This window comes from Amaranthus tricolor, chromosome 3, assembly GCF_026212465.1.
Source record: "Amaranthus tricolor cultivar Red isolate AtriRed21 chromosome 3, ASM2621246v1, whole genome shotgun sequence".
In the NCBI taxonomy this organism is placed as follows: domain Eukaryota; kingdom Viridiplantae; phylum Streptophyta; class Magnoliopsida; order Caryophyllales; family Amaranthaceae; genus Amaranthus; species Amaranthus tricolor.
The window spans coordinates 27,930,845-27,944,697 of record NC_080049.1 but is presented as its reverse complement, the minus strand read 5'-3'; the positions used below and the strand labels follow the sequence as shown (position 1 = coordinate 27,944,697).

The 13,853-nt window shown below is 30.0% G+C and overlaps 2 protein-coding genes across 2 annotated transcripts; both read left to right on the top strand.

Moving 5' to 3' along the window:
• Positions 1-2,244: 2,244 nt before the first annotated feature.
• Positions 2,245-5,146, top strand: LOC130809398 (heavy metal-associated isoprenylated plant protein 37). Its single transcript, XM_057675167.1, has 3 exons — positions 2,245-2,371; positions 2,461-2,536; positions 3,834-5,146. Exons 1-3 carry the CDS (start codon positions 2,333-2,335, stop codon positions 4,838-4,840), a joined length of 1,122 nt encoding a protein of 373 aa, XP_057531150.1. The 5' UTR covers positions 2,245-2,332; the 3' UTR covers positions 4,841-5,146.
• Positions 5,147-8,900: 3,754 nt separating this feature from the next.
• On the top strand, positions 8,901-10,990 carry LOC130808521 (protein GOLVEN 6; the record flags this gene model as incomplete). Its single annotated transcript, XM_057673986.1, has 3 exons — positions 8,901-9,032; positions 9,186-9,246; positions 10,833-10,990. Coding segments are annotated over 3 exons (351 nt in total), but the record flags the coding sequence as incomplete, so codon positions are not given.
• Between the last annotated feature and the right edge of the window lie 2,863 nt (positions 10,991-13,853).

Below are 13,853 nucleotides of genomic sequence, written 5' to 3'. Positions count from 1 at the left end.
GGACCCATGTCAGCAGCACAGAAGGATTGTGGAGATGGACCCAAGATACCAAGCCCATTTGACCGTGGCCCAGTTGATGAGGCAGTAGGCCTAGGTGCCCAAGGCTGTGTCGGATATGGGCAGAGAGGAGTGGGCCATTGGGCTTGCCACTGAGCCCAAGGAGCTGACCAGGAATATGGTCTTTGCTGAAACATCCAAGGTTGACCATTGAAATTATTTTGTTGTTGGGCCGGCCCACTAAAATTTCGAGCAGCCTTATTAAAAGGCTTGGAAGTTTTTTCTTTTGCTTGGTATTCGTGTTGTATCGAGAAGCAGAGGAGTCTGAGTGGTTCTTACTGGTGGTAGAGACGAGAGCAGTGGGTGAACGGCCATTGGATCCACCTTCCTTGGCTAAGCGATTTTTGATGGTACGCTCAGCTAATTTAAGACGAGATCAGCATGATTCAAAGGAAGGTAAGGGTTCCTGATTTTGGATGAAGTCCACCGTACCGGCGTATGCTTCGGGTAGTCCGGCAGTAAGTTTAAGAATAAGACGGGTATCGGGAATCGGAGCATCAACATCCGCAAGACGATCAGCGAGGGATTTGATGTGATTGCAATAGTCGTCAATGGATGAGAAATTCTCGAAATCAAGGTCAGCGAGTTCTTGTTCGAGATGAGAGGCTCTGGATGCTTTGTTATCTTGAAACATAGATTCGAGACGAGCCCAAGCACTTTGAGCAGTATCATCTTTGAGAAGGATAGCAGTGAGAAGGTCAGGAGAAATGGAACCGTAGATCCAATTGAGGACTGCAGCATCAAGACGTTTCCAATAGACCAAGTCTGCCGATTTCAAATTCTCATATGCACTGAGTTCCGTGGCGTCAGTTAGAGGTATGATGTGATTCGTAAGGTCGTGAACCCTACAAAGGACTTTGAAGAGGGCGGCCCAAGAGTGATACATTCCGGCGGTGTCCAAGGTAATCGGAATAAGGGATTTGACATTTGTGATGGCAAATGCAGGGTGGTATTTTAGAGTGTCGGCCATGAGGTATTGCAGCGGAAGAAGTTGAAAAAGAATGATGAGGAAGAAGAAGAAGTTGTGCCGTGAGGATCGTAGAATACTATGATACCATGTAAGAAGATGATGCTTGCCATTCCTTTAGTTTTTCAGAAATAATATATAAAAACTATCGAGATAAATTCGACAACTCTTAGCTCTATTCTAGGCTAGGATTATGCTAAGAAATATATACTTACTAAACTTGATTATATACCATAATTACAAAGTCAAATAATATACGTGTGATATATTCTAACATATATTCTATCAAAATTAGAGTCATTTTTCATTATTATTTCCGTATTTTCCGATTATCAAACAGATTTTTGTCGCTACGTCATATCACATCAACACACCAGCTTTTACAAGCTCCCTGCAAATTTTACGCTCTCTCTCAAGTCTCTCCAAACATGATTACACATTGTAACAGTCTACAGTCTACAGTTTACAACTATTCCTTTACTCCTTACTTTGAATTTGCCCTCTTTAATTATTTTATGCAAATTTTACGTGTAATTCCGAATTTTTGGCTGTTTCATACATTTTTATTAAATGTGTGTGTTGACTTCGAATTTTTAATTTTTTTATGTGATTTACAAAATGTTTAATTTTTAATTAAATTAAGTATTTGTTTCGACTAGATTTCGAAATATGTGGTTGATTAAGATGATTACGACGTGTATTTTTATAAAAAAGGTCTTTACGTTGGGTAAACATAGTGTAAAGTTAAAAAAAAGCTTCCTTTCCGATTAAAGTCAAATTAAAAAAATACAGCTAGTCTCTTGAGAGACCGTCTCTTTAAGAGACGTATCTTAAGCCCAGTCCATTAAAGATTAATATCTACTTACCATATTCTTAATGTCTACTTATATTATCCTTAACGTTTACTTACCATATCTTTAATGCCTACTTTCAATATCTTAAATGTTTATTTACATTATTTTTTATACCTACTTACAATATTTTAAAAAATATATAATAAATCGGTCCAATTAGATATGGTCTCTTACAAGAATTTGTGGAAAAAATAATAGTGTACCACATAAAAAAGCCTAAAATTTAAAATTACTACACAAAATCTCATTATTTATATGAGAGCTATTTTTTTTTTTTTTATCGAATAAGGCAAATTCCACGAGCCAAAGGTAGTATCCTTGTGTACAAATATTAATAGCCGTTTGCCTTTTAGTTTTTTGCCTAAGCTTCCTCATAACTCATAACATATACTCCATTATTACATCTTCAAACACAATCTTTGCAAAATTGTAAATCTTAAAACAAAATACACAAATGACTAAAGATGAAGACTTCAAGCTTCTTAAGCTCCAGGTGTGCTGTGTCGTGCTTTCATTTTTTTCTTTTTTATTTCCTGTTTTTTTTTTTAGGAATTTATTTTTATTTTTTTTATATGCGTACAGACTTTTGTGCTGAGAGTTAACATACATTGTGATGGGTGTAAGAAGAAAGTTAAGAAACTTGTTCACAGAACTGAAGGTATTTTTCTTTCTGTTTGTTCTAATTTTTTCTTCTTTTTTATCACAATTTTTCTGAATACAAAATCATTAATTAGGTATAAAAATGGCAAGGGTTTGTTTTAATTCTCGAAATTCAAGTGAAATGAAGCTTTGGTACTTTTTTCAAAATTTTCAAAATATGTATTTTATGGGACAATTGTTAGAATGCATTTTATAAAATTATAAAAAATGATAATGTATATAATGAAATTTTGTATATTTTTTACGAATTTAAAGAATTTATCAGATAAATATATATTTTAACTTGTAAATATCTATAAATTGTATCTATATGTTTCTTGAAATACCCCTTGTAAAAACATCGAATGGTAACTGAGAGAGTAAATTTTGCCAAATGTTTCCCACATATGAGAGTTTGGGGTGTTTGGCAATTGTTGATTGTTAGCTTTTTAATTAACTTGTTTGACCACTAAAAAGTGTCAATTAGTCGCTCTTATTCAAATCAAATGTCATATTTTGCCTCTTTCATATTCACATGAAATGTCCGATAACATTTTTTCTTATTTATGTCCTTATCGTGATCCAACTATTTACATAATTATCATTACATTATCATTTTTTCACTTATTCTTCCATATAGTCCCACAAGTTCTCTCCTCCCATCATGAACTTAGTGTCAAAACAAATAGAACATTTAATTAGAATATATTTTTATTACTGTTAAGCTAGTTGGATACGCAATTGATCATGTAGTTGTTTAGCAAAATCAGACATCATTCGTCTCTCATTTATATAATTCAACAATGGGTTAACAAGTTAAAAAGTTAATAAAAACAAAGAACCAAAGTAGTTTTATTTTGGCATTTATTAAACAATTTCTCCGCTCTTTGACCAATTAACAAACGAAAAGCAAAGTCAATATAAAAGTCAACTATCAACACCCCTTTATTTGGAATATAGATCAAACTAAGCTTACTTCAAATTTTTGCTTGTTACTCCTATCTTGGCCGGGTTGAGAGATCATATGTAAGCAATTTTAGTCTCTTACTACTAACCATAGTGTAAAAACAAGTCTGAATGGCATTGCATCGCATGAGCCACGTTGTAAAAATTTTTTAAATAGACAAATTGATATTTCTCGTGTTGTTAGAATGTAAATAAACCGTGTATTGGGTCGTCAAGGATATTTTATGTTATGATTTCGACCAATATTTAGGCTATAAAATAACAACATTACTCCCGTTACAGAATCACCATTCTGTTACCGCAATCTCAACCATTACCCTTTTGAATTAAAATTTGTTATGGTGAAACAGGGGTGTATAAGGTCAGCATAGATGCAGAACAACAGAAGGTAACAGTTTCAGGAAGTGTAGATGCAGCAACTTTGATTAACAAACTTACTAAATCGGGAAAACATGCACAACTTTGGTCACAAAACATCAATCAAACCCATAACCAAAATCAGATTAACAAGCAGAACAACAAGATTCAACATCATAAACAAAAACAAAATAACATGATCAACATGAATAATGGATCAGTAGAGATTCATGATTACATGGATGATGATGAACAAGAAAGTGAATTTAGGGTTCTTAAAGAAAGGGCTAACAAGTTTAATCTGAATCTGATTAGACGACGACGACAACAACAACAACAACAGAATTCAAATAAAAATTTAGGAATTAAAGGGAATTCTTCATGTGGGGTCATTGATCAAAGAACTTTACAATCAATCAAAATGAACAATACATCATCATACCCAATGTATTCCGTTCATAAGAATGATCAGGGTCTGAGAAGGAAAGAAAAGTGGCAACCCATACCCATAATAAAAGATGGCAGCCAAAAGAGTCTTTCAGCTCAAGAAAGATTATCAGAAATAGAGATTCCTGAAACGAAAATGGGGATTAATCATGAAAATCGCGATCAAACGAGGAATGACATGAATCCCTTCATGAATATGTCTGGTAATTTCATCCATGGAGGTCCAAATTTTATTGGTTTTAAAGGCTTAAAAGTTGTACCAAACAATGGGTTATGTCCTACAACAATGCATCATCATCATCAACATCCTACATCATCGCTGATCAACATGAATAATCATCATCCATCAACATCTATGATGATGAACATGCAGAATAGGATGATGGGCATGTCTCATAATCATTATCATCATCCATACATTCATCCTGCAAACAATTACAATATTGGCCCTTGCATTGCTTACATGGATCACCCCAATTACACTACTTCTGAGAGTTCTGCCTCCCACATGTTTATTGATGATAGTGATAATAGAAGCTGCTCAATTATGTAGAGAAGTCATTGGAGTTTAAAAAAAAAGGCCTTGAATTTGGGTTATTTAAACTTTTAAGGACATGGTTACCTCTAAAGAAAGGGATGGGAAGAATGTGTCCTAAATTTTTATTCCAACCACTTGTTAACTGTGCAAGTATTTTCTATTCCTTGTTTTTGGGTTGATGTTTTTAGTTGTAGTTTGTATCACTTGGACTATGTTGTGTTTAAGTTTATGTAGTCAACTCGGAAATGACTTTTGTATGAGGGTTTATTTGGCGTAAAAATTGCATGTGTAATAAATTGGTAATAGTCAAAGAATTGAAATGGTAATAATAAGTCTTTTTGTTATTATTTGTTTGGTACGAGGATAGAAAATAAATCACTTACATTGTCCTAAACTTATAAAAGTATATATAATTGCAAGGACATGGTGATTTTAAAAAATAGTATTGTTGATAATTTATCAACATGATCAGAGGGAAGAACATTTACGTCAATTTTACAATTTTGAGTAGAAAAAAGGGTATGATTCAATAAAACTTAAGAATTTTATTGTTGAGTGTCATCTAAAGTAGTTAGTGAATTTTCAAACCTTAAACTAGTAGAGGCATAAGATGATCTAGAAGCTAATTTTGTGAAATACCTATCCATTTGAAACTAATTATATATACTAAATGTGCAATGTTAAAAGATATTCTGTGAATTTGCACGTGACACTTTGTATACCAACAATAAAAATTAATATTTACACCTCTTTGAAATCAAATGTGAAGAAAGGAGTATGCTATAGAATCTTCCACACTATTTAAGGTTTTTATAAAATTATCTCAACAATTCTACATTGAAAATTATGTCATTACGTTAAATTTTACACTCGCATTTAAAATTCAGTAAAAATATGGGTATTTTAAGTGTTTGACGCATAAATCATTAAGTCTAACATTTTAGTCGCAATACTTACTAGCTAGCTTCATTGTCAACATATATACAAAATTGCTCACATACCATTTTTAAAGACTTCACAAAGAAAATCTTATTATTTAGTTAAAATAGAAATTTCCGACTCCTCGCCTAATGTCTTTAACATAACCACTTCAAATAGAATGGACTTTGAATTCTTCTATGAGTATATCAATGCATTGGTGTTTTCTGTTTTATCAAAATTATTAAGGTCATTGACTCATTGTTATCTGTTAGACCTGGTCGTATAAATTTTTTAAAAAATACTCTAATAAATAAAAAATAAGGATACTTTTGTATGAGACCGTTTCACCATGAAATCAAAACCGTATCAAACCCTAGGTAAAGTAGACATTTGTTTAGCGCCCATAACTAGATACGGCTCAATATTTGAAAATTTGGTTAATGAAGTAGACTCTTAGAAAAATTTGCAAATTTATAATTAGTTATTTTATCGATTAAGAAGTATACGACACGCCTAAGCTATATGTATGATGATAATTATAATATAAGCGGTCTGTCTTTGCTATCTCGTTAAAATTCATAATTGACTTTTTAGCGGAAAGGGTCCATTCCATTCAGTTTGCCTAGGGCCCATATAATATCAGGAACGACACTGTATGAAGCAAGTCTTTATAATTAGCTCATGTTATTAAAACTGTAAGTGATTACCTTAAGTGTATAAGACTATAAGTGATCACTTTAAAATTAAAAGATTACAATTCAAACAGTTAAATTAGAGATGATTTTTCAGTGAAACTTATCTCATTTAAGAATTTATGATAAAAAAAATAAAAAAATAAAAAAAAAACACAAAAGTAACAACCGGCCCACCATGCAATGGCTCTAAACTCAAAAACAAGACAAAAGGCACGCAAGACAAAACCCACCATATGGCTTGAGAACTTCTATAAAGGAGGGTTTGTAAGTTCAAACTTAAATCTAGGATTGGTAATTCTTTTCTTACGTATTCTTTTGTTAGGTTATAGTTGAAATCTTTTTATTTATGGAAATTATTTATTGGTTGATAAAATGAGTAAAGTAAATTCATTGGTTCATTAATTCAATTGAGAATTGTAAGAATATTATTATTTGCTCAAAAAACAATTTTATTTAAGGTTATGTATAAATAATTATTGCGGATTTACTTAGTGTGTTAGAGAGTCTAAGACTTATAAGAAAAATATATTCAACATATAAGTAAGTGCATTCTATATTAATTGTGCGTGAAAGGTTTATACATTCTAGGTGTTTGGTTAAATAGTTACTAGGACAATTTTTACTTAATTAGATATAAATAGATGGTTTCATGGTTGGATGGTCATGCCGGTTAATGCTAGTATTTGACAAATTAGTGCACTGGTTAAAACAACTTGTTATAAATCAGCTAATTTACATCAAGTTGCTCGTAGCCTCGTATCATCATATTTAATATTAGCTAGTCAAATCAGTGGCGGACTTATGTGAGGGCGTCTACGGGGTCACGTGCCTCTAGGTGTTTTTTTAATTAAATTTAAAGTAGACTTTTCTATTGGTAAGAGTAAAAGTGTAAAATTATTACTGAAGTCTTTTGATGATAAATACTCGTTTTTTTATTGGGTCAGTTGATTTATTTTGTTTCACTTCCTTTTATGCTATGTCATATTTAAAATTTTAGCAAGTCTTGTATGTCACCGTCTCACCGTGAGACGAGCCCCTACAAACAACCCATTAGTAAAAAAAACATTAAAAAACAATGAAATTTAAATTAACACTTGAACAAGAACCAATTTTTTAAAAATAGTTTGGTATGACCTAATTGAGGTCGTCTCACGGTGAGACGACATCAATATAGAACATGCACTATAATAGATCAATTTACTATTTATTTACAGCATACACATTATTTTTAGAGTATATGTAACTTTTTCAGTAGTTACAGTATCTTGAATAAAGAGGAATAAATTTAATAAATAAGTTCAAATCATTATTAATTCAGTTAATGCATATGATTAAACACGATTTTATTACGAGAAACTCTTTCAAGAATAAAATTGCAATTTTGATAAATTTATTGTGCTTCTACTTGTTATTTTATAGAAATAAAAAAATCAATTGTTAATTTTACAAATGAAATCATGCCGAAATTTCGTCCATTAATTAATGTCCGTGGGACTTCAAATCTAAAATCCGCCACTGTTACCATTTATTTTCAAACACCCATTAGGCGCTTGAACTAGTCAAATGACTCATGTTTAGAGGGTGAGTCGGTTATGATTGGGATTTAGGTAGGTGAAGAATGGGTCGTCGTGTAACTAATAGATGACAAGTAGGTAGAGGGCCGGAGGCAAGCTGTCCCAACTCCAACCCACTAAATATAAGGCTACTTCAAACAGGTGAACTGGAGAATATATATTTTGTTTATTTTGCATTATTAATTACGGTGTTTATTTTGTTTCAAAGGTAATTTTTTGAAAAATTAGAGAAATTGGATAAATTAGTATTATATGGAAAAGTGAAAGGAACACAAATTCATAAATTAGACAATTTTATAGTGAAATCATTTCTATTTGGCTGGTCCATATACATTTAGTGTGTTAAAAATCACTTATAATTTTAAAGTGATGAATTATGAAATTGACTAATTATATAGTCTGTCTTATAGTAAGACGATTTCATACAAGCCAATAAGACAAGCAGAGGAAAAAATATGCTGCTTAGATAATATTTTAAAAAGAATGTAAATGATGGCGAAAAAAAATAAAAATTTAGTAAATTTAGTAGTATAAATATAGAGTAATATAAATAAGAATGTTTTGGAACTCTCTAATTTTGTGCTTTGTGATTGTCTCACTCTTTACTCTCACCCATGTTGGGTTGTCTGAGTTGGCACATAACCCATAATAACATGCTTCCCCTAATTCCCTTATTTTCTGGTCTATTATATATAGAAATAGAATTATACCCAAACAACTAACAAAAAAAGCCCTAAGTAAACTCATTGATTAAATACTCAAAAGCTTCATATAAGCCTCCTCATCAAAATTCAATACAACAAACACTAGCTAGTTCAATTAAGTTAAGAACACCAATTAGAATTGGATTATTAATTATTTCATTATAAATAATAATTAATAATTAAAATGAAGTTCAAAATGAGTCTTCTTTTGTGCATTTTCTTCACTCTTCTACTCAAACCCTCTACTTCACTTCAACTTGATTTTCATCCTTCTTTCACATCACTCCCAAGGAAGCTCAATGCCATGTACAAGGTTTTTTTTCTTTATTATTTTTCATTTTTACTATTATATTTTATTATTTTACTATGTAAATGTGTTCTAAGAACTATTTTTGCTTTACCAATATAATTTTATACTTAAAATACTATGTGATGAGTGTTCTCATTTATATTTATTTTCTTGTAGGTGGCTACTAAATCAGGGAATAAATTTGAGTCACATATGAAGGCAAATGAAGATTTTCTAGGTGAGAAATTTTTTGGCTTTTATTATGGGTTTACAAATTTAATGCAAAATTATACTTCTATATTGTTAAGCATTTATGTCTTTCTTAGAAGCTAGAATTGCCATCAATCCTACTTTGATGTTTATATGAACACTAAACAAGAAAGTAACAATCATGAATTTTTCATTTATCTATCACATACATACTATTACTTTTGATATTACTACTATAATAACACACTACAATATAATTTGCTTTTAGTGGAATATATTTATCAACATTTAATTTAAATGTCGAATAGTATATATAAAGGATTTAGTGACATTTATTAGACCCTTTAGCAGCATAATAAAAAATCACACTAAAACTTTTTGCGACATAGGGTCTACTGACATTTCTCACAAATGCCACTATAGACTATAGCAACAATTACAAATGCCACTAAAGACCAAATAAAGTATCGCTAAATCACTTTATAGTGAAACTTAAAATAAAAACTAATAATTATTACACTAAAAATATGAATTAGTGGTATTTTTTTAATGCCACTAAAATGTCGCAAAAAATTAAATTTGTTGTAGTGACATCTTTCCACACAATATATTATTAGTAGTAAAAATCTTAAAAGGACCAAGAGATTAAAGTATTATATAGACTACATATCATTATTAGTAAAAAAAAAAAAAAAAAAAAAAAAAAGAGTGAGATCATTGCCCAAAAAGAAAATAGTGCAAAACTTGTTTTTTTTTTTATTTGCATGGGGGCACGCTAATATTCTTCCTATTGAATTACTCTTTTATCCCAAAAAATATTATTTTCAATAGCAACTCAAACAACTGGTGGAATATATTTCTTAAATACCTTATTTTTAATAATATTTTCACTTTCTTTGTTGACGACTAAATAGCAGTCTAATTACATTTAATATTAAAACTTATGTCCTTTGTTCTCTCTATTTTACAGGACTTAATTCTATTGTTTATTTGATTAAACAAGAAAAATTGCATGTTAAGATTAAACAACTAAACAACTAGAAAAAAAATATAAAATATTAAAGAAAATTTTGCAAAATAAAAAAAGTGGTACTTTCTTATTAAAGTTAATCAGATATTTTACTATGATTTTAATTTACAGTGTAAAATATTAGCGTATTACTCAAAAAAGTTCCACATTGCGTAATGCTAATGATTATAGTGTATGTGTACGTACGTAAAGCATGGTATGACTTTTGAAGATTATGTTTGTCTTATCTAAAATGTACATGGACAAGATTTCGTATCAAAGTTACGAATTTTTAGCATCTTTGACTATAATTTTTTATTGATCTATATTAAAAACCATATTTATATGGATTTTGATAGATACGTTTTTAACATATATTTTCCAAATATCAACTTTTAAAAATTTTGAAAAACTCACAATTAAAATTATTTGACTTATAAGTTTGCATTTGAATCTACGCAGAAAGCACAGAAGAATAAATGAAAACAGAGAAAGCATATTTTATGGATGAAATCTATAATTATGTTATTTAATAATTATCTCATGTTGAATATCGTATTTCTTCAATTGAATAGTAAAATAAAATATAATTCATAATTTTGCAGGTGAATTACAGAAAAAGGAAGTAAAAATGGTGCAAATAACAGGAGAAAAATGGAGAGAATGGGAGGAAAGTCATGAAGAACTATCAGATTTATTTACAATGGATTATAGGAGAGTTAGAAGAAGACGACCCATCCATAATAAATCTCTGCACCCTTAAATCAGGCCTATTTTTAAGTAATTTAAGTCTTAGGGATAATAATATTATTTAATTAACATATATGTAATATGTATAATTAATATTTGAGAAATTAGATCACAGTTTTTATGGAAAAAAATATTATTGTAACTTAGTAAAATAGGGAGTTTGTCCTCGGAAAGCTTAGGTTAGAACCGACATTTTGTAAGATTGACTAATTTTTTGCTCCACGTCGTCTTGTAAGTTGCAACTCTTTTTAAAGCTAATATATTTTTTTTATTTCAATGACTTTGTCTCCACTATATTTGTTTTTTTATTTGTTACACCAAATTTTTTATTTTTATAGATATGATATTAAAATTTTTGTTTGGAGTCCAAGGTTCAAGCCTTCTAATATATAATCAATATCAATAATAACATATAAAATAGTCATAGTTATAATCATTAATTTAATATTTTCGTATAAAGTTAAGGACCGAAAAAAAAATAGCGAACAGACTATACATAAATCCTCTACATAGTTAAATTCGATTTTTAATTAAATATGAGTTAGTTTTATCATTTATATGCTCATATAGTATGTTTTAATATCAATACAAAGCAAGTTGACATTGGATATTTAAGTTTTTAAACAATCACAAAAGGGGTAAGAAAAAATTTTCATGAAGTAAAAAAAATTTGTAGTTTCATATTTTTTAATGAATAAAAAATTATAGAATGTGTTAGAGTATATAACATATTATGGGGCCTCAACCATCAGCTAAATTGGTTCCTTGAAAGGCCTATAAAGGATCCATTTCATGAAGTTAAAAGAATGTTGGGTAGAGGCAGCAAAGTGGGTCACGTGAAAATTGTGGCTTTAATTTTGATTTGAATATGAACGCAATAAATACTTAATGATTTGGGTGTTATGCGGCATGTATTGTATGCAATGATCGTGGCTGGTTCAAAAATCTTCTTCAAGGTGGATGCTGAAGAAGTACACTAAATATATAATTAGTGTTTAGTTCAGTAAAATCTCTCATTTTACCGGTCTCAGTTAACGATATTTAGTAGTACATCGGCATATATGCCATATAAATGAAATTAATAGGCAAAATTGGCATATAAATAGTAACAGACGCCAAATAATTGAATAAGTTAAGTGAATCTCTTACTTAAACCTAAATAGTCCAACTTTAAATACAAAATAATATACTCTGTTATGTTTTAATTAAATGTCTCATTTCATTTTACACATTTGTCGATATACTATTTTAATCCTTAAAATCTCTAATTGTGTTGTCAAAATTTTTAAAAATTAATATTAATCAAATTTAGATTAAGCAGAATCAAACAAGATACAATTTAAAACTAATTGGTAAATAAGCTAAAAAATTAAAGGAAAAATTAAAAAAAACTACCTAATCTATAGCATCTTTTACAAAAAAAAACTACCTAATTTATTTTTTTTTTGCAAAAACTTACTTTATATGATAATTTTGTTTTCAAAAGATTACCACTTGACGGAAACCGTCATTTGACCGTCAAATGGGCATTCACTTTGCATGAGAGAGGCATGTCACATACATTTAACTCACTAAAGTAACGACTTTTCTTTTTTTTTGTTTGTTTCCATTCACTTTCATTCTCTCTCTCATTGTTCATGGAAGACATTTAATAAATAGTGCAACTCAATACGACATTAATTCATCTAATCTACTATAACATTTGAGGAACTTATATTTTTAAAATTGGAGAATTTAATATAAGTATTAAGAATAGAATTATTTTGGATCTTAGGGTAATTAAAACAACGATTTCTTTAATCATCTTTATTATGTTTTCTTTTATTTCTTTCTTTTAAAAACAATGTTGCCTCCCATAGCACTATTCATCTTCTCCCTTAATTCTCTTTCCCCAAAATCCCAATTTTGGTCTGAAAATCAAAAACAAGCTCCCTCACCTCTTTTAATTGTTCAAGCCCTTATCCCCTTTAATCCCTCTAAATTTCGATGCCCAACTACAATCATTTTCATTCCTTGAATTTTTTTCGAAAGAAGAACATTGGTCCTTCATTTCCTTGGTTTTATGGCGAACAATAGCAGATTTTCTGGCCAGTAACATCAGCCTCGTGCTGCGTCGCCCAGGCTGTTCTACGCCGCCAATCACCACCATCGGAGTTTTTGTTCGAAAGGCCAACAACATTCCCTTGGTTTTCGAATGAAAAAGAAAAGAAAACAATCTTGACCTTTTAGCTTCTAAATCTTGACTCTTAAGGGAATATATTCAATTTATCTATAATTTGATTCTAAATAATCTTTTCTTTCATTTACCATTTTCTAATTAACATTTTGGTTACTTGTATATTGATATCTTCCTTGTTCTATTATAATTACTTTAAGTTAAGTTCCATTTAGAATCTCTCCCACAATGGTATAAGTGAAGTGATTAATGAAATACAATAAAAAGAAAGAAAAAAAGAAGTAAATGAATGAAATGAAATGTCCACTGCCTAGCAGTGTATATATGCAGGGTACAGGGGGAAATTAGGAAATTGAAGGGGAAATAAGAAAGACAATGAAGCCACATGCCTATCACATGCAAAGTCAACGCTCATGCAAAGTCAAACGCCCAACTTGACGGTCGACTAACAGTTTCAATCAAGTGGTAATCTTTTGAAAACAAAAATATCATATAAGATAGTTTTTGGTAAAAACAATTAGATTAGGTAATTTTTAAAAAAGTGATATAAATTAGGTAATTTTTTATAATTTTTTCAAAAATAAATAATACACATTTGAAAAAAAATAAGAGGAACTTTGTCAAGAAGGTAAGCATGATATAGTTTCTTAACATTTTGGTAGTGAAACAAGAATTCACATTCTGCCTTAGAATTCAAAAC